Source organism: Canis aureus, chromosome 27 (genome assembly GCF_053574225.1).
Source record: "Canis aureus isolate CA01 chromosome 27, VMU_Caureus_v.1.0, whole genome shotgun sequence".
Taxonomy (NCBI): domain Eukaryota; kingdom Metazoa; phylum Chordata; class Mammalia; order Carnivora; family Canidae; genus Canis; species Canis aureus.
In genome coordinates this window covers 3,314,818-3,334,045 of record NC_135637.1, presented here as the reverse complement: position 1 = coordinate 3,334,045, position 19,228 = coordinate 3,314,818, and the positions used below count along the sequence as shown (strand labels likewise).

At 51.2% G+C, this 19,228-nt stretch overlaps 1 protein-coding gene across 3 annotated transcripts; it reads left to right on the top strand.

Moving 5' to 3' along the window:
• The first annotated feature begins 218 nt into the window (after window positions 1–218).
• ANHX (anomalous homeobox) lies at window positions 219–17,596 on the top strand. 3 transcript variants are annotated; one of them, XM_077875025.1, is made up of 11 exons: window positions 219–324; window positions 1,827–2,086; window positions 3,189–3,316; window positions 4,464–4,587; window positions 5,312–5,528; window positions 6,006–6,123; window positions 7,094–7,386; window positions 9,983–10,130; window positions 11,675–11,756; window positions 12,013–12,141; window positions 16,552–17,596. In XM_077875025.1, exons 2-10 carry the CDS (start codon window positions 1,838–1,840, stop codon window positions 12,097–12,099), a joined length of 1,446 nt encoding a protein of 481 aa, XP_077731151.1. In that variant the 5' UTR covers window positions 219–324; window positions 1,827–1,837; the 3' UTR covers window positions 12,100–12,141; window positions 16,552–17,596. The 3 variants fall into 3 exon arrangements, with proteins under 3 accessions (XP_077731151.1, XP_077731150.1, XP_077731152.1); XM_077875024.1 differs by lacking the exon at window positions 16,552–17,596 and having other exon boundaries at window positions 12,013–12,684; XM_077875026.1 differs by lacking the exons at window positions 6,006–6,123; window positions 7,094–7,386; window positions 16,552–17,596 and having other exon boundaries at window positions 12,013–12,684.
• The last annotated feature ends 1,632 nt before the right edge of the window (window positions 17,597–19,228 follow it).

The window sequence follows — 19,228 nt, the reverse complement described above, 5'->3', positions numbered from 1 at the left end:
TTGCACCCCCAAACCCTCAGACACTCCCAGGTCCTCCAGAGACTCTGGGTCCCCCCAGAACCTACGGGAAACCAGGCCGACCTCTCAGCGCGGGGTAGGCGGAGGCGGAGGCCCTGGGCTCGTTCCTCGGGTGGAGCCCTTGCCCCATTGGCCGCCGCCTGATACTTTGTAGCGGCTGCGCCTTCCTCGCCGCCCAGCGCCGCCTCCCGAGGTGCGCACGGAGCACGTGCTGCGGGAGCGGAAGTGCGGCAAGTAGGGCGGTGGCGCGGGTGGGTGCTGAGGGCAGGAGCCTCCACCTCGTGGGGTAGCAGCGCGCCCCAAGAGGTATGGGGGGTATGCCTTGGGCCGGTGGTGCTGAGGGCGGGGGGTGCCCCGAAAGGTATGGGGGGATGCCCAGGGCTGGGGGTGCTGGGGAGCAGCACACCCGGAGAGGTAAGGGGGCAGGAGATGCCCGGAGCTGGGGGTGCCCGAGCAGGTGCCTGTTGCAGCCCCCTCCATCCCTGCCCGGGGCTGGTCCCCCCCTCAGGAGGCCACGTTGTTCTTGGACTTCAAGGTCCGGTCCGCGTGAAGCTGGCCCGCAGCCTCTTGCCGGCTCCCTCTTCCCAGAGCCAGAGCGGGGCAGGGTTTGGGGGGTAGTTTTCCGCTGTAAGAATTCGGGGCCTGAGAGGTGCCCTCCCCCCTGCCCCCTCTGAACCCAGGATCGGTGGGGAGGAATGTGGGCCGCCAGGGAGGAGCACGCCGCCTGGGATGAGTGGCCCCACGTGCAGAGGAGGACCTGAGGGTGAGGGGTTGTGCATGGTGGAAAGAACTAGAACCTGAGGCCAGACCCTGCAGCAGGGAGTGCGCACACAGGCCAGGCTTCTGCAGGCCGGGCTTGCAGATTCTTACCCCCAGCACGCCCCTGTAGGCCTGCCCTTGAACTTCGCTGGTGGGAGCCTAATCTGTGGAAGACACTGTGAACGTGCTGCCCAGTGTCTGGGGGTGGGCAGGTGCACAGGCCCAGATGGCCCCTGTGGTCATGGGATACTCTGTAGAACCATTCATATGGGCTAGGGAATAGATTTGTAGTACTAGTTGTGTGGATACACAGGTAGATTTTTATGAAAAAGAAACCTTCACAAAGCCTTTAGATCCACCTTGCAGTAGCCCACGTGTGTATGGTTGGCCACAGGGCAGAGTAGACGCACCAGGCATTGGCAGGCCCAGCAAATGTTCACTACTTTGTGTGTGTGTGTTTGTTTTTAACGTGTGGGATTAGGACAACCTTTAAAACTTTGTGTTTTTCAAGTATCTTTGGCCTTTTTTTTTTTTTCAAAATCATAATGGTTAAAAGTAGATGGTGCTAGTCCTGCTCTGGCAGGTCCCAAGGCTCCTCTCTGTAGGCATGTAAGCAGTGTCTGCCAGGCCCTGCCTCAGGGTGCTTCCTACTGCTTTGAGATGCCTTTGCCTCCATGTGGCAGATACTGGGGAAATCTAGTGATGTCAAGACACAGGGTCCCCACCCTGACTGAGCCCAGAGAAGGAGTGAAACCAAACATAGTCAACTAGTGTGTGTTAGATGGCAGGGGAAACAGGAGAAAGAGAGGACCAGGGTGGGGGGCCTGTGGATGGGGTACAGATGGAAAGTTCTTAGGAATGAGATGAGCCACTGCAGTAACACAGTACACAACGACTAAAAGAAGAGAAATTCTGGCAGGCATTGGATGCTCCTCTGCCCTTTCTCAGTGGGCAGTCACCACCGTGTTACAAATGCCCAGGCCAGAGAGGCCTTGGAGTCAGCCTGTCGGTGGCGCTGGCCATTGTCGAGACTTTTGTCTTGTTTACAGAGGGACTTGGGATGCAGAGCTTCCTGAGGCTGCTGAGGGACAGAGGGGATGCTGAGCCACCACTGGCGGAGTTGGTGACTCTTGCAGGCAGGCTGTGTCGGGACCTCCAGGATGACCCTGCCCAGGTACAGCCCTTGGTCACGGCTGTGTTGGATAGTCAACTCCGCCTGCACCTTCTGGACAATGCGGACGTGGCCCTCGTGTGTGCCCGAGTGCTGGCCCAGCAGGAGCAGCATCAGGCTGCCTGCCGGGTACTGGAGGTAGGCTGGTCTGTGAGGGGGGGTGCGGAGAGGTACAACATCCACCATCATCCCAAACACAGAAAAAATGCCCACAAGTCAGCGAGAACTTGGGGGACATTCTGTAAACCAAACCAGGATGGTCCACACTCTACTAAGTTCTAAATACCTCAATAATCTGAGGCAAAACTCTCCGTTTAAGAGATCCATATTGGGTGGTGGTCCTGGTTTGGAGAGCTGAGATCTCTGTTAGTGAAGCAGTCAGACAGACCCAGGACCTCTTAGCTGCAGGTCTGCAATTCAGAATGCAAACCAAAAAGTGTCTTTGTCACTCATCTGGTGGCTTTTGGATGCACAAGTCATTTGGCACTGATGTGACCTGACTCGCATTGATGTGCCCAAGGCTGGTGGCTGGATCCCGGCAGGAGACTGAGAGTCACAGCATAGCAAAATGGGCTTTTTCTGATACTGTGGAGAGAAAGTTAAATAATTACCAGCACTTCTTGCCAAGATGATCCTGAGAACATTGAGCATTAAATGTGAGAACCACACACTGGCCATAGGGGCTGTGTCAGCAGGGAGGCCAACACCAGACATCCTTGGCCATGCCCAGGGTCTGGTTATGTGAACAAGTCACACTGGATTGGGGAGCTGTCATGGGGCACAAACCAGGATCACTTTATCCCACTTGACTCAGGATACGCTTATGGAATATCCGAGGGGCCAGCCTGGCTGGGTGGGAGAGAAAATTCTCTCATGGAAGATCAGAAATCTGACCCTATGGTTCTAACTGTAGCTCTGCCTCATGTGTGTTGTCTGGCCCCAGGCCAGTCATTTGCTCCCCTTTGCCCCCTGCTCCTCACTTGTAAGGAGTGATTGAGTGTGGTGTTCACCACATGTGCTCTGTGGGAGGACTGAGGGCTGACAGGACCGGGTGGCTGGCTGGCTGGGCCTCCAGAGACATGTCACTGAGCCTGGTGGTGACTGGAGTGCTGGCTGTGTAGCTCATACCCTCGTTCCCTGGCACATCAACAAGCAGTGCTCCCACAGATCAGGTCGGGTCAGTTGGCGTGCTCTAGGGTGGGAAAGGGCAGCCAGGATTCAGCAGGCTTTTTTTTGGCAGGGTTGCCAGGTGCCTGGAGGCAGCCAGGAACTGGTACAACTCTGGAACGACATTCACTATCGCCTGGTCATGAAGCGGCTGGGCGTGGTGGCACTGACCCCAGTGCAGAAGTTCCGCTGCAGAAAGAGGTACAATAAGCCTTTATTGTGCTCATTCCTTTAGGACTCCTAATGGGTGTGCCATCTAAAGCCACACAGGGGCTGAGGTGAGACAGGGAAATAAATGCAGGAAAAGTCAGAAGAAGCAGGGTAACAGGCTCTGTGCATCAGCCAGTGTGCCCAACACTGAGCCATACTCTCCACTTGCTCAGCTGGCTGTGGGTGTGCATTCCTATATTTGCCTGCATAGCAAGGAGATGGAGCTGTTCCCAGGACCCAGGCAGACATTCTGGTTGCAGCAGGGGCACTTTCAGTGAGGGCTCTGCAGGGACATCCTGACCTTACTCTCGATCTCTTGTCTTCTCCCGTGAGAGATACCCAGCACATGTGCCTTCAGTCATCTGGTTACCACAGATAGGCTCTGCAGGTGCCATGGGCCTGGGTCTACAGCACCACCCTTAAGGGCTGCAGGCTCTTTTAAAGGGACGTAGAGATGAGAGTGATGAGATATCATCAGATGAGATATACATGGTGCTGAGAAGATTGCCTGGCATATGAGAGGTGCTAGGTCCATGTTAATAGTAATTACCAGCATGACCATTATCAGCATGAAGTAAACGTTACAACTAGTAATTATTATTATTTCTTCATCACCACTTATGGATAAGGAAACCAAAGCACAGAAAGGTCAGGACTTGCCCAAGGTTATGCAAAGGAGAGATGGAAAGCCAGATTCCAGGCTGGACACTGAGACTGTAGAGCCTTTATCCTTGATCTTGGGTGTTCACCACTGACCAGGAACAGCTATCGATCTCACTCTGGGCTCCTGGCAGTCCAAGTGATGGGATTCCAGCCCCATGGGGCCTAGTTACTGAAGAACAGATGGATTCCTTCTGGATCAGAGAGAGGTCCTGGAAGCCCTGGTGATGCCCATGAGGGTGTGCAGCACAGCGCAGGGGTCTGATGCTGGTGCTCCTCCGGAGGATGGGCCTGGGACTTGGACAGGAGGAGCAGCAGCCAATGCATCTGGGAGCAGAGGGGTGGTAACCACCTCCTCACTGTCCTTGTCCAGGAATCCACCACCTCCCTCCCTCTGCCCTGGTGGCCTCAAGAGCTGGAACTTCCCCAGAGAGGTTCGCCAACGGGTGGTAACCACCTCTTCACTGTCCTTGTCCAGGAATCCACCACCTCCCTCCCTCTGCCCTGGTGGCCTCAAGAGCCGGAACTTCCCCAGAGAGGTTCGCCAGAAGCTGCACGACTTTGCCTCTGGCGTGAGCCCCAATCCCAGCAAGGTGGAGAGGGTAAGAGCCGAGGTGATGGAGGCCAGGCTCCCCTGCCCTTGGCCGCCTTCCCCCGCCCCCCCGACCTAAGGTGACCCCCACCCCATCGCTCTGCTCCTTCATGGCCCCCAGTGGCCCCTTTGCCCCTCTGACCTTCCCGGGGACAGGAGCCCCCGAACATCCTGCCTGCGCACGTGGAGGGTTTCCTTTCCTCACGTGGGGTCATCCTGTGCACCCTGCAGGCATTGGGTACCAGGGTTGGGGGGACTGCCATCATGGGGCTTCCAGCGAGAGGGAGGCAGGTATTTGCAGGGCTCAGTGCTTGCTGAGGCCAGGGAAGTGGCAGCCTCAAGGCAGCCCCTGCAGACCGGAGAGATGGAGCGAGTTTGGCCAGTTAGTGTTCTGCTGCTCCTAAATCAGGGCCTGTTCTCTCACCTACATCTCTGCTCTGTCCAATCAGCGGGACCTTCCTCCGTTAGCTCCACCCACATGTCTTCGTCACCCAATCAGCAAGGCTTTCCCCAGTGGTCGCTTGTCCAATCAAGAGGGCGCTTCTGTGCCTGCCACACCCACCATGGTCCCTGTCCAATCGGCAGGGCCCTCGCACCACCGTCACCGCCCCACCTCTCCAGTCGCTGTCTGCGGCCCGGCAGTGTCCTCCCACCGCCCCCTCCACGGCTCTGGGCCAGCAACCCTGCCACTCCGGGAATGGGAGGGGGCTACAGGCTGTGGTGTTTTGGGGCAGGAGCACCTGGCCTTGGAGACGAGCCTGACGGTAGAGCAAGTGTACAACTGGTTCGCCAATTATCGGCGGCGCCAGAGGGCTCTTGTCCAGCGCCTGGAGCCAGCGCCAGTGGACGCAGCAGAGGACCCCAAGGCGAAGGGCAGGGGTTCGGACCTGCCCCGGCCCGCAGGACAGCCCCACCTGGGCCCTGGCTGCGTGGACGGGCCTCGGTGGCCAGGTGAGTGGCTCCTGATTCGCGGCCTCTGGGGGCCACTGTTTCCGGGGACAGTCCCTCCACTGCGCTCTGCACGTCCAGGAGGTCACTGAAGCTGGGGGTCACAGTCACTGTGTCTGGGGTTGGGGGAGCCCCTCCACTGCTTTCTGCACTCCAGGAGGTCACCTCGAGGTGAGCAGGGTCACTGAAGCTGGGGGTCATGCTGGGCTTAGGAAGACCCTGCTCTACATTTAGAAGTTTCTGTGTGCCCAGAGCCTGGAATTCCTGAGCAGACCTGGGAAGAGCCAGCCACTGCGACATGGGGGTTCCTGGACTTTAATTATGGTTTGATTTCAGAAAAAAGACATTTAAGGGACAAAGAGTATTGTAATGATTCAGAAGGGCATCACTACACCCTTTCTAGCCAGCGGGGCTGCACCTAGGAGGAGGCTGGACTCAGCATCACCAAGCCTCCTCTCCTGTCTGATTGACTTCCCACAGGAACAGAGGAAGATGAGCCTGTACCGTTCAGGGAGACCACTCAGGGGCCTTGGGAGTCTCTGGCCCTGGCCCCAGACTTTTCTGGAGATGAGACTATAATGAAGCCATTGCCTCCCAGGTACTGCTGCCCCCAACAGCCCATGTGACCATCACTCTATTTAGTTTCCTCATCCTGGATGGCTGGCCAGCCCTGGAGCAGGTGTGTGATTGTTGGGACTGACAGTGGGACCAGGTTAGTGATTGCCGAGAGTAGAGACATCTGTGAATCTGTAGTGGGAACCCGACACCTGTGCCCCAGAGCCTGGCTCGCAGCCTGATGTCATGGATATACTGGAGAATGACAAAAACAGTTGGGAAGAAAAACTTGCAGGCTTACTTCCTAAAGGCAAACCATAGCTGCTGTTTCTTTTTATTTCTGGTATTTTGTATGGTTTCTATTTCACAGAGTCATTAACTGCTAACATTTCTTGAGTTCCTACAATGCACAAGGCCCTGTCCAAGTACTTTCTCTTTTTTTTCTTTTAAAGATTTTATTTACTCATGAGAGACACAGACACAGAGAGAGAGGCAGAGACACAGGCAGAGGGAGAAGCAGGCTCCATGCAGAGAGCCCGACATGGGACTTGATCCCAGGTCTCCAGGTTCAGGCCCTGGGCTGAAGGCGGCGCTAAACCGCTGCGCCACCCGGGCTGCCCGAGGGATTGAGTCTTTAAATTATTAGCAGTTGCTGCCTAACAGCCCTTTGATTGGCCAGCCATTGTTATTTGCTCCAAGACTAGGATCTTCCTGATCATTTCCTGCACGCAGTAGGTGGAACAATGCTTCATTGACGGTCCTTTTAAAGAAATTGCTAATGTGTCTTAGGTTTCCAGTAATAGGATTTTTAAAGTGTTCCAAAACCCTTGCAGCTGCAGGTAGAATAGTGAAAGCAATGTGATTAGGGATATGGTGGCCTTATAGCCAAGAGTGTCTGAGTTGTGTTGGGAACCTGGATTCTCCATTGGGGCTGAAGTCTCCTCCTAGGCCTCTATTCCCTGGCCTGAGGCAGCCTTTGCCCTCCAAGGGACGGTGTTTGCTGTCTTTCCCAGGTCTCTGCTGGGTGGTGAGATGTATCAGGAGGGGCCTGGCCACAATCCTGCCACTCTGCCCCACATCTGCCCAGGCCCTGGCCTCTGCCCTCTGACTGCTGGCAGTGACATGCTGGACCCTTCTCTGGTTGCCCCTGAGTCATGGCTGATGTCCCTTGCACTGGCGTCCTCCAAGGAAGTTTCCTTCCAGACTGGGCAGCTGGTCCATGGGCATGGGTTGGACTGCATGATGCACCCTGCAGATGCCGCTGTGGGTGTGTCGATCACTGCCCTTGGTGAACCCAACTCCACAGGTGGGTCCACTGCAGACAGACTGTGCTCTTCCCGACAAGATGCAACAGCTACTTGGGTCTCATCTGAAGGGGCATGGGAAGGGTCAGTACTCTGCTACTTTTCTAGTTTGCAAAAGTAAAATGTGTCTATGACTAAAAGTAAGACAGTGAGGAAAGAGTTAAAATTAAATGAGACAGCTGCCACCTCTGCGCTCACATTCCAGCTATCTGACTTACCTGTCACCACTTGCTGCAACAGAAGACAGCTGACCACATCTCATGATTGAAATACCATTTCCTTAGTTTCATCTAAGTTATTGTAGCTATAAGTATCTCTAAAGAATATGTGTTTAGCGATGCCTGGGTGGCTCAGCAGTTGAGCATCTGCTTTTAGCTCAGGTCGTGATCCTGGGGTCCCAGGATCGAGTCCCACCCACATCAGGCTCCCTGCATGGAGCCTGCTTCTCCCTCTGCCTGTGTCTCTGCCCCTCTCTCTGTCTCTCATGAATAAGTAAAGTCTTTAAAAAAATAGTATCTCTTCTAAGGTCTATTTTTTGGATAACATTTCCCATGTTCTTTGTTCTCTTTAGAGCACAAATCTTATAATAATGTTGGAAACCCTGGGCCATTCTCCCAGAATGCTTATCTTCTTATGTTTCTTTTCCTATTTCATTGGATGTTCTTTGAGTGTGTTAAAACCTGTTTTTCAGTATTCCAGTTTGACAATTATGCTTTAAGAGAATTCCTAGCTGTTTTTTATTTGAATTTTCCTTTCACTGTGGATTGTGTTACTTTTTACAGATGCGGTAATTTTTACATTTTGAGTATTCTCAATAGAAGTTTCAAAAACTATGCTTTGTTGTGTGAAGGTGGGAACATGGGATGTATGATGGAGGAGGGGTCAGAAGGAGGAAGTAACTGCAGACTCTGCTCTTGAGGCAGCTCATCGGTTTGACCATATTGCTCTTCATTTCTTGCTGTCTGTTTTTTCCGCTATCAGAGACCTACAGTTTGCCTGTATGTATTTACCAACAAAGCTGCAATAGGGCGGTTACTGGCCAACTTCACCTTGGGATGAGGGGACCTGGTCTTCACTGGGTCCAGCATGTGTAAGGGGTAATGGGTGAGCCTCCCAGCTGACAGGCTGCCTGAACACCAAGATGGGACCCTCCCCTCCTTCCTGCTCCCTCCCTGCCAGCCTCCTTATGATTCTCAGGATCTGACCTGTACCCCACCTTCCAACATAGGACTGGACTGTGTCCTGGGTCTGCAGACTAGGGACATCTCCCTCTCCCCTGACTGTCCCTTTATTTCTAGTTTTTGTTTTTTTTTGTTTTTTTTTTTAATTTTTTAAAATTTATTTATGATAGTCATACAGAGAGAGAGGGAGAGAGAGGCAGAGACATAGGCAGAGGGAGAAGCAGGCTCCATGCACCGGGAGCCTGACGTGGGATTCGATCCCGGGTCTCCAGGATCGTGCCCTGGGCCAAAGGCAGGCGCCAAACCGCTGCGCCACCCAGGGATCCCTATTTCTGGTTTTTGGCTTATTACTTGTCTTTCTCTTGGGGGAAGAAGATATAACCAAGTGATCTTTTAAGTTCGAACCAGAAATTCTCAAATCACTTAAACTGTATTTGACATACCTCATGGTATTTCTAGAGTTCCGCAGAAAAGAGGAAACAGCAGGAAGTGGAGGTAGGATCATATACTGGATGGTCAGGAAAGTTCCTTCGAGCTGTGATCAAGTAGCTGGCAGGAAGGTGGCCACTCTGGCAGACAGCAGAGAGGACGGAGGAACCCAGCCCAGCTGGCCCGTTGTTCGTTCTGAGGTCAGGGGCTCTCTCGCTAGGTTTATTTCCTGGTAGACTCAGGGCAGACATGGACCTTCCTTCTTACCTTCCTTTGCTCTGATATGTTTGTCAACCCAGAATTGATCAGATCCATGATGGCTTATCTCTAAGAGTGAAAGATAGAGTAAGATATTCTCTGCAAAAAAATTTTTTTTAGAATTTATTTATTCATGAGAGACACAGAGAGGCAGAGACGCAGGCAAAGGGAGAAGCAGGCTCCCTGCAAGTAGCCTGATGTGGGACTTGATCCCAGGACCCTGTGATCACAGCCTGAGCTAAAGGCAGATGGTCAACCACTGAGCCACCCAGGTACCCCAATTCTCTGCAAAATTTTACATGGAGAGAGGGGGGAGGTAAGGTCATGATACCTTGCGTTTCCATGAAATCATGGTGAAGTGTAGGTAAAAGGTGGGAATGGCAGTGGCCCAGGGCTGGCAGCCCAGCTTTTGATGCCCCAGCATGAGGCAGGCATGGGCGGACATCCGTCCTTGTCCTCACACAGTGGCACTGTGTGTGGGGCAGATTTGGAGGCTGTCTTTGACACTCGGGACTGTCAATCAAGAATGGATCAATAGAACAAAATTCAAAGTCCACAAAACTGGACTTTGTTTTTGTTTCTGGGAGCCTAAAAAGGCTGTGGAGATCAACAGTCATGACTGGGGCTCAGAGCTGGCTGGGCTGGTGCTTGCTGTGGAGGCCATGGTGGTGCTGCCTTTGGGTTGTGTTCCGTCCTCTGAGCACAGGTTGTGGAATTTTTTTCTGTGCAGGATTCACTGACTCACCTGTTAGCAACCCCCAGAGTATGTACCTGGAAGAAGGTGCAGGCACCAGCGGTGGCCAGATAGAGCAACGGGCGGGTAGCTTCCTACTCACACAGACCCCAGCACAGCCTCCTGAGTTCATCTTAACCCAGAGGTGAGCCCCACAGAGCCATGGTGCTCCAGCGACACTTTCTCAGGCCATGGGTCAGGTTGCCTATTGTCTATAGACTTGCAGGTCTGCAGATTGAGTCCTTTCCTTACAGGTTTCTGAAAATTGATGTTCTCCCCACCCTACATCCACCAGAAGAGGGTAGTTTTTCCCTGAGACAAAATAGCACCCAGATATACCAGAGCAAACATGGGTGTCTGTGTTGTAGATGGTGCTCACACTCTGCTTCTTCCCATGGTCACCCTGGACCCCAGAAGCCTCAGACGGAGGTGGTCTGGGTTTTTCAGCAGCACCGAGATTGTGATTTTATATTCCAGACTAGTTTCAGAGGTGCTTGTGAGGTCTGTGAATAGCCTTGGTGCTGTGAACTGTGGTCCTGGGCCTGATAGAGACCAGGAGTACGTGGAGGTAGAGGAGTGTGAGAAGCCGGGGTCCTCTAGAAGACAGGGCATGGACAGCAGTCACCAGGATGGGGTCCCCAGTGTGTGTGATCTCCCCAGTATGGGAGCTGAGGGCCGGGTGCCCAGTGAGGGCAGACAGGGTAACGAGAGAGAAGGGGAGCAGTGCATCCAGTCACAGACTCTGCTTGCTGGAGCAGCCAGATGGACTCACTTTTTCATTTATGACCAGCAATCATGATGGAGAAGGTGCCCTAGCTGGTCCCATCAGGGCTGGCGTGGTCTCTCCACTGGCCACCCTACCACTCACTCTGATGTCCAGCCTGTCCTCGCTCTGGTCTGATGATTTTGATCCCTTCTGTAAAAGTAAATTCCTTTGGGTGTGGTTGACATTCAGTAAAGCACCGTGTTTAGATGGTACCAGGGTGGTTTTCTGGATGTGACTCTGTACCTCCAAATGCTGAGCCATGGAGGTCAGCCCCACCTGCCACCTGCAGGACCATGGACCTTCTTTCTTTAGCTGCATTTTAGAATTCCATGTGAAATCCAAAAGTTTAAAATTTTGTGGAAGGCAGGGGCAGATCTGGCTGCTTTGACTCTGCTTGAGGATTGCTGTGCGCACCAGCAGTTATGGCCTCTTTATTTGAGTTATGTTCCTTGATGTGGATGGATCATGGTTTGGATGTGTCACCTGCTGGTAGGCATTTCTGAATTCCCACTTGGGGTATGTGTGGGTCCGCACATGTGCCTTCATGTCTTGGGTATGTACACACCCAGGAGTGGAATGGCTGTCGGGTGTGTGTTTGCCGTATTAGGGACCTGCCAGACAGTTGTCCTGAGTGGCTGCCCCTGTCAACTTCCCTGGTCTCCCTGCTGCTACTCTGATTTGATGCCAATGGCCCCTTGTCTCCTTCACACCCCAGGCCTGCCCCTTCTTGACCTTCTCCTTCACCTTTCTATTACTGGTTCTCCTCTGTGAGCCTCCTCAGGTGCTCCCTGACTCACTCCAGCACCTGCTCACTCTTCCCAAAGAGTGTCCGCACCTGGAAAGGGCTGTCTGTGTTGCTCACAGAGTGGGCTATGACCTGGTGCCCCCTTGATTTGGGGCTTGTCCTGACATCTGTCTTCTAGCCTCCTGGAGCTGGCCCCAGGCCCTTCCTTCTCCAGCCGTATCTCTACTGTGGACTTGGGCCAGCCCTTGCCTTCCAGCCAGGTAAGACCCTACTACCAGGTTACTGTGGGATCCCTCTCGACTCTCCAGTCCTCAGGTCATACCTTTGGAGTAAATAGACCAGATTAATGTAACAAGGGGAAGAGGTGCCTCAGGAATGGGCATCAGTTGGACGGGAGCTGGGAGGTGGGCGCTGTGGGCCAGTGTTTCTTACTGAGTCCAGAGAGGGTGGGTCAGGGTGGGGAGGTGGAGCCAGGTGGGCAGCATTTCAGTGTGTAATGCTTTGTTGGCTTTGCAGGTGCAGTGGCCTGATGGCCAGGCCTCCAGCGATGCCTTCTGGGGAGCCAGGATGCTTCTTGAGCTTTCAGGGGGCAGCCTGGGTTGAGATGTCCCTTTAGGGTGTCCAGCCAGTGCCTCAGGGGAGCAGGTGTGGACATCTCGCCTTCTAATACATGTTACCTAGAGCTTTATTCCAACTGAAGAAAGGATGCCAGAGTTCCTTGGGTGGGGGGGGGGGGGTTCCAGTAAGAAGCATTGAGGCTGTTTAGGCCCCTGCCATGTTTGAATAGTTTGTTTGGCAACTCACTGTATTGGAGGAAGCATTTGAGAAATGCCCTTGAGCTCAGAAGTCAAAGGGCTCTCTTTCATTTAGGCAGCAGGGGATCATTTAGTTAGGCTCCTGGGCAGCTTCTGGGCAGGGAAGGCCTTTCTAGAGATAGAGAATGTTGCCCTGCTGTCTACCCTCCCTTCCCTGTGACAAGGCCAGCTCTTCACCTCATTAAGTTGGCCCATGGGGCAGGGCAGTGTTCTGACATTTCTGTGTGTTTGGGGGGAGCTTCTGCAGAAGCTGACATGGTTGGGATGGCTCAGGCTGGGGCTCGGTGTGGGATAGGGTGCATTTACCTGCAGGTTGTAATTCACTGTGTTTGTAAAACAAATGTTCTGTTCAATTAAATTATAGTTCACCGTTCTGAACTCCTTCCTTTCACTCGCTTAACTACATCATGGACACCTGTCCCTGTCCATCATTGCCTTTCTGTCCCTCGCTGGCATTTCCTGGCATGGCATGAGTATACCCTCCTGACCTGATTGTTTCTGCCCTTTATCTGACTGCTTTGTTGCAGGAACAGGAATTGCCCTGGGGCTAGCAGCCACTGTGTCCCAAGGGCCCTGGGGTTGAGTGTGATATGATCCCTGATGCACGGGACCCTCTTTTACGGGGATGACTTTGACACTCAGACTGTCACCTCTAGGAACAGGCCCTTGGTTCTTGCCTCTCCCGTTGTATCAGTTAACAGAGGTGTGCAGAGCAGGGAGCAAAGTCCATTACTTGCCCTTAGGCAGCTCACAGGGTAGACAGGAATGAGCAGGCAGTCATGGGTAATTGCTGAGAGGATGGTGTAAAGTGAAGGATAGCTGAGAACCTAGGCTAAGTGGTGCTTGAACGACAGGATGCTGAGTGCTTCCTGCAGGGGGGCGTACCTGAGCTGAGGGTACCTGTGCCCCCCACCTCCCAGGGCTCTCAGCTGTACTCCCACCCTTCACTCTGCAGACCTAGGACCCCTGGTCCCCCTTCTCACCACCACAGTGGCACACCCCAGGCATCACCTGTGATCAGTGCTTCCTCCTGGGGACACTCATTTGCATCCTCCCTAGAATCATGAATCCTTTCTGTTGTCAAATAGGTCTTTATTGTGGTACAGTCACAAACTTACAAAAAGTTGCAAATAGAATGCAGATATTTTTTTCCTTTCATCCATTTAAGCGCAAGTTACTGAGCTAATGCCTGTACTCCTGCATATTTCCTTTGGATAAGGAATGCTGCTTTGCCAACATGTGATCACCACAGCCAGGAAGGCAGTATTGCTACTTCCACCTTCTTCCAGACCACACTGAGGTCTCATGAGTTGTCATGGCAACACCCTAAGCAATCGATATATCTTGTCACATGGCACATGCTATTGCTCTTCAGCCCACAACAGGCCCTATTTTTTCCTGGACTTTAATGACTTGGACACTTTTGAAGAGTACAAGCCAGTTATCTGGTAGAATGTCCGCCAGAAGGGCCATTCATTACAAGGGCGTTTCCTTGTAATTTAGGAAATGCCTTTTCAGAAGGAACATCGCAGAGGGACACAGCACTTCCTATGCCTTACAGACAGCACACGGTTTTGATTATCCCATTTTGTTGGTGCTCATCTGGATCACTTCATTCAGGTGTTTTCTGCCAAATTTTTTCGCTACAAAGTTACTCATTTTTGTGTATTTTGAGAGATAGTACTTTGAAACTATGCTATTCCTCATTAAGCTTCCTGTCGACTCATGAATTTCTCTAATGTGCTTACAGTTTTATAATCTGTGAACACATACTAACGCAGTTGTGGCCTCTGAATGGTGCCCACTGCCCTCATGCCTGGTCATGCAGGTCATAGCCTCACTGTGTACCAGTCCACCAGGTGATTTGTTTCCATCACTGATGTGCATAACTCATCATGTGTTACCTGTCACCATAGGAAGCATTGTCCTCAAATTCATCCTGCCCTTGGTTGTTCACAGTCTGCCTAAAATGTCCTCACATTTGACAAACACTACAGAGCGGGTTAGGAGTTGGGAGTTAACTCTGGGCTGTGATGGGAGGCTGTCCTTTGGCCTTCCTGGGAAATGTGCAGAGCCCTGGGCCCATCCCAGTCCTACTGTTTCTGAGATTCTGGGAGGTATCTCTGTGGGAGGTCATGGTCTGAGGCAATCAGCATCTCCTGGGTAGCTTCTGTGCTCCTACCCTTCACAGATGCCAGGCTTAATTCTGAAAATTCCAGAGCACTGACTCTGCCAGCCAGGCCATGTCCATTTTGTGGCAAATGGACTAGAGTCTCTGAACACTAAGACTTGAGCTCCTGGTCAGACGTCATGTGTGGGTGGAGGCTGGAGGCCTCTCCCCCTCCCACATGGCCAGCACCTTCAATGTTTGGCCACCCAGCCCCCACCTGAGGCCTACCACTTCCCTGTCCGCATTCTGTCTGGATCCCAGGCCCCTCAGAGAGGAGGGGTGTTTCCCCTACAGACTGTCCTGCCCTTATGTCCTTCATGGGCCAGCCTGGGCCTGATGGACATGGTGAGGTGCTGTGACCAGGTTGGGGGGGCTCTCTCCTGCCTTTCTGAGGTACTTCCCCTACAGAAGTTGAAAGGGAAATCGTAGCTGCTTCAAATAGCTGGTGGCTGCCAGAGGGGCCCAGGGGAGGTGTCAGAGGCTTTGGCCTCCAGTGATGGCAGAGTGGATGTTCAGTGACCAGCTTCTGGGAGGCCAGCTCCTTTGCCTCTCCTGTGGGCCCTGGGAGGTTGAGAGCTGTGAGTTGAGTGGTCAGACCCCCAGACAGTTGGGAGGAAGCGACCACCTGGCCCTGGTCTTGGTCTGTTAAGGGCCCTGCTGTTACCCACGCCCTCTGTGTTCAAGAGATGACTGAAGAGATCAGAGGTGGCTTGCACTGGGCTCCTAGGTCTGCTCTAACAAAGTCCCACAAACTGCATGGTCTGGAAAAACATGTCTGCTGGGTCATAGGTCTAGAGGCTGAAAGTGCCAAATGTAGATGATGTCATGGTCATGAGGGTCCAGCTGGCTTTCTCCAGCTCCAGAACTCCCTCGGTTTGGGAAAGCAGAGCTCCAGTCTCCACACAGCACTGTTTCTGTGTGTGTGTGTGTGTGTCTCTGCCTGGTTCTTGTTTATACCAACAAGATCTACCAATGTAATCATGGTAGAGTAAGTCTGATCTGAATGACTTCATCTTGACTTGATCATCTCTGAAGGCCATAGTTCCACATCAGGTCTCAATTCAGAGTATTGAGGATTAGGACTTCAATGTATGAAATTTTGTAGAACACAATTCCACCTGTAACGGTGGCCCTGCCTCTGCCAGTGATCCTCTCAGCTGCCTAAGGCTCCGTGTGTCTCCAGTGTAGCCCCCGGGCACCTCAGGCACAAGACCATGTCTCTCCTGGCTGCTGGGGTTGGGGCAGTGCTGGGATTGCCCACCCAGCGAGGGCTGGGACCAAATTCTTCTGGGGTTGGAGGTGCTGAAGTCTTCAAGGTAGAATGAAATGGAGGCCTGTCTCTGGGTGCTGAGCCCCTCTGAGCGCTGTCCACTGTGACCCAGGCAGACAGAAACATCTGCAGGTCTAAGTTCCCAGGTATAAAAGCCCCTTTGGGCTCAGAAAGACATCTTCCTCCCTTCCATGTGCCCATGGAGACATCTTTCTCCCTTCCATGTGCCATGATCCCAGGGTTTCATGGGGAGCCAAATGCTGGTCAGTGGGATGAGGCAGGACCCAGAAGGTGTCTTTAGACCAAGAGCGGGAGAGGTGTGGGCAGAAGTGAGGTGGAGGCATCCTCTGCTGCAGCCAAGTATGAAAATACAAAAGTATAAATACCCTGAGTGATTGTGTTTCCTGGAGTCCAACCCTGGGGAGCCCGAGTGGTGTATATAACATCTGCATATAAAGCATGTGCTACTTGGTTTTTTTTTTTTTTTAATTTTTATTTATTTATGATAGTCACAGAGAGAGAGAGAGAGAGGCAGAGACACAGGCAGAGGGAGAAGCAGGCTCCATGCACCGGGAGCCTGATGTGGAATTCGATCCTGGGTCTCCAGGATCGCGCCCTGGGCCAAAGGCAGGCGCCAAACCGCTGCGCCACCCAGGGATCCCTACTTGGTTTTTAAATGAAGTGAAATTCACATAAAATCAACTTTTAAAAAGTGTACAATTCCTTGATATTTAGTACATATATAGTATTGTACAACCACTGTCTCTCTCTTTTAAAGATTTTATTTATTTATTTGACAGAAAGAACAAGCAGGAGAAGCCACAGAGGGATAAGGAGAAGCAGACTCCCCGCTGAGCAGGGAGCCCCATGTGGGGCTTAATCACAAGACCCTGGGATCATGATCTGAGCCGAAGGCAGATGCTTCACCAACTGAGCTAGCCAGGCACCCCATCTCTGTTTTCAAAACCTTTTTTATGCTAAAAGGAAATCCCATCACCCACAACTCATTTGCTTCCCACTTGCCTTTGACCTCTGGAATCCTATAATCTGTGGCTTTTTGTGTTCCCTTCTTTCTCTTAGTGGAATGTGTTTTAGGTTCAAACACTTACCTCGATCACTCTTATGGCCGACTGTTACTCTACTGTGTGGACCTACCGCAGTTTTTCCATTCCACTTCCGACAGACATTAGCTTTGCTTTCATCTTTCCACCGTGGTGAATACTGCTTCTACGACCATCCATGTACAAGTTCTGGTTTGAATACCTGTGTTCATTTGTTTGTATGTATATTCCCAGAAGTGGTATTGCTAAATCATTTGCTAATTCTGGGTTTAGCTTTTTGAGAACCTGCAAAACTGTTTTCCATATTGACTACAATACTTTATGTTATCATCATCAGTATACTAGGGTTCTAATTTCTCCATATCCTCACCAACTCATGTCAGTATCTTTTTTTTCTTAACATATTTCCATGTGTCTATTGGCATTGGATTTAGCAATCATTTCTTGGGTGTGATTAACAAAAGCACAGGTAATAAAAAAGTAAATTGGACTTTATCAAAATTACAAACTTAGGAGTACCAAAGGACAATATCAAGAAACTAAAAAAATAATCAATGGAATGGGAGAAAATGTTTGCAAATCATACATGTGATATGGGTTCAGTATGCAGAATATATAAAGGATTCTTACAACTCAACAACAAAAGTGTGCAAGAGAGATTTGCTGTGGCTTCCTCAGAGACATTTTGTCTTCGATAGTGGGCATAATCTGTTTCTGACTTTCTCTGTGTTTATCTGTACTTTGTCATGTAATAATTCAGTGCAAGATATTATACAAAATGGTTCCTTTTTTTTTTTAAAGATTTATTTATTTATTCATTCAGAGAGAGCAAAGAGAGAGGCAGAGACAGGCAGAGGGAGAAGCAGGCTCCATGCAGGAAGCCTGATGTGGGACTCGATCCTGGGTCTCTAGGATCACACCCCAGGCTGCAGGCAGCGCTAAACCACTGCGCCACCGGGGCTGCCCAAAATGGTTCCTTTGATTAAAGCTTTGGCAGCTCACTGTCATGGCATACCATGGTGCTTTTCACAGGTTAGAGTTGTTTCTGGGCAGAGGCTCCAGCACAGAGAAAGGAGAAACACTAGGACGGTTTTGGCTGCTAGCACGTGGAGGGATGGGCTAGTCCCTTGGCCGCCGCAAGGCCAGCTGTCCCTGCCTTCTGATGCCCTCATGATATTGTGAAGGTCCTTTGTTGTTTCAGTGTTAACAGTTGAAAAAACATATTGACAACTTGAAAACATTTATGAAAACATGAGTTTAGGTTTATGAGTACCCAAAACAGAATTTATTGAAAATTTAATTTTCTGGCTTTGGGGGAAGTGAGCTCATCAGTTGTGGTTTTCTTTTGTTGAGAAGTTCAGTTTAGGGATCCCTGGGTGGTGCAGTGGTTTAGCGCCTGCCTTTGGCCAGGGGCGCAATCCTGGAGACCCGGGATCGAATCCCACGTTGGGCTTCCGGTGCATGGAGCCTGCTTCTCCCTCTGCCTGTGTCTCTGCCTCTCTCTCTCTCTCTCTGACTATCATAAATAAATTAAAAAAAAAGAAGTTCAGTTTATGTGGCAGCATGTTTATAGCAGTTCATAACATAATATTTGTTTTGTAAACATTGACATCCTACATTAGATGAAATATGTAAGTATATAGCAAGCTTTGATATTAAGATCAGACATTGTTGGGATGCCTGGGTGGCTTAGCAGTTGAGTGCCTGCCTTCGACCCAGGACATCACCCTGGAGTCCCAGGATCGAGTCCCACAGTGGGCTCCCTGCATGGGGCCTGCTTCTCCCTCTGCCTGTATCTCTGCCTCTCTCTCTCTCTCTGTGTCTGTCATGAATGAATGAATAAAATCTTTAAAAAAAGATCAGACATTGTTAAAGCTCAGTTAACTGTCCACTGCAAACTGCACACCCATATGGCCCTGGGCTCTTTTCCAAGGGGAGATTTCTAAGCAACACTGCAAGTTTTCCTAAGCTAATTGGTCAGTTTCTGTTTTCCTTATTTTCAGGTCTAATTTTTTCATGTGTATTTTTACTAGGAAATCACCCATTTTCTCTGGGTTTCTAGTTTGATGAAACATACTCTCAGGGCAGATCTGGTCACTGGCTGCAATAGTGTTTGCCAGGTTTCCCAACTGAAGTTCCTTATGTCTCCATGTCCTTACTATGTGTCCAGTAGGGGCCCACACTTGCAGAGATAGGGGCCAGCCCCACCTCTATAAAGGATGGCAGAGTGTCTACCTGCATTATTGGAAATCTTCAGCAGAGATTTGTAGTCGTTAAAAAAAATCTATGTAATCTTTTTTTTTTTTTTTTTTTTTTTTTTACCAGGATGGACAAGTGAGTAGTTATTTTAGACTCTTTTTTAATTTTTAATTTTTTAAAATATTTCATTTATTCATGAGAGACAGAGGCAGAGACA

Coding starts and splice junctions, on each gene's coding strand:
- ANHX (XM_077875025.1), top strand. CDS start 1,838: ATGCAGAGCTTCCTGAGGCTGCTGAGGGACAGAGGGGATGCTGAGCCA. Junction 2,087..3,188: donor CTGCCTGCCGGGTACTGGAG/GTAGGCTGGTCT, acceptor TTTTTTTGGCAG/GGTTGCCAGGTGCCTGGAGG. Junction 5,529..6,005: donor GGACGGGCCTCGGTGGCCAG/GTGAGTGGCTCC, acceptor GACTTCCCACAG/GAACAGAGGAAGATGAGCCT.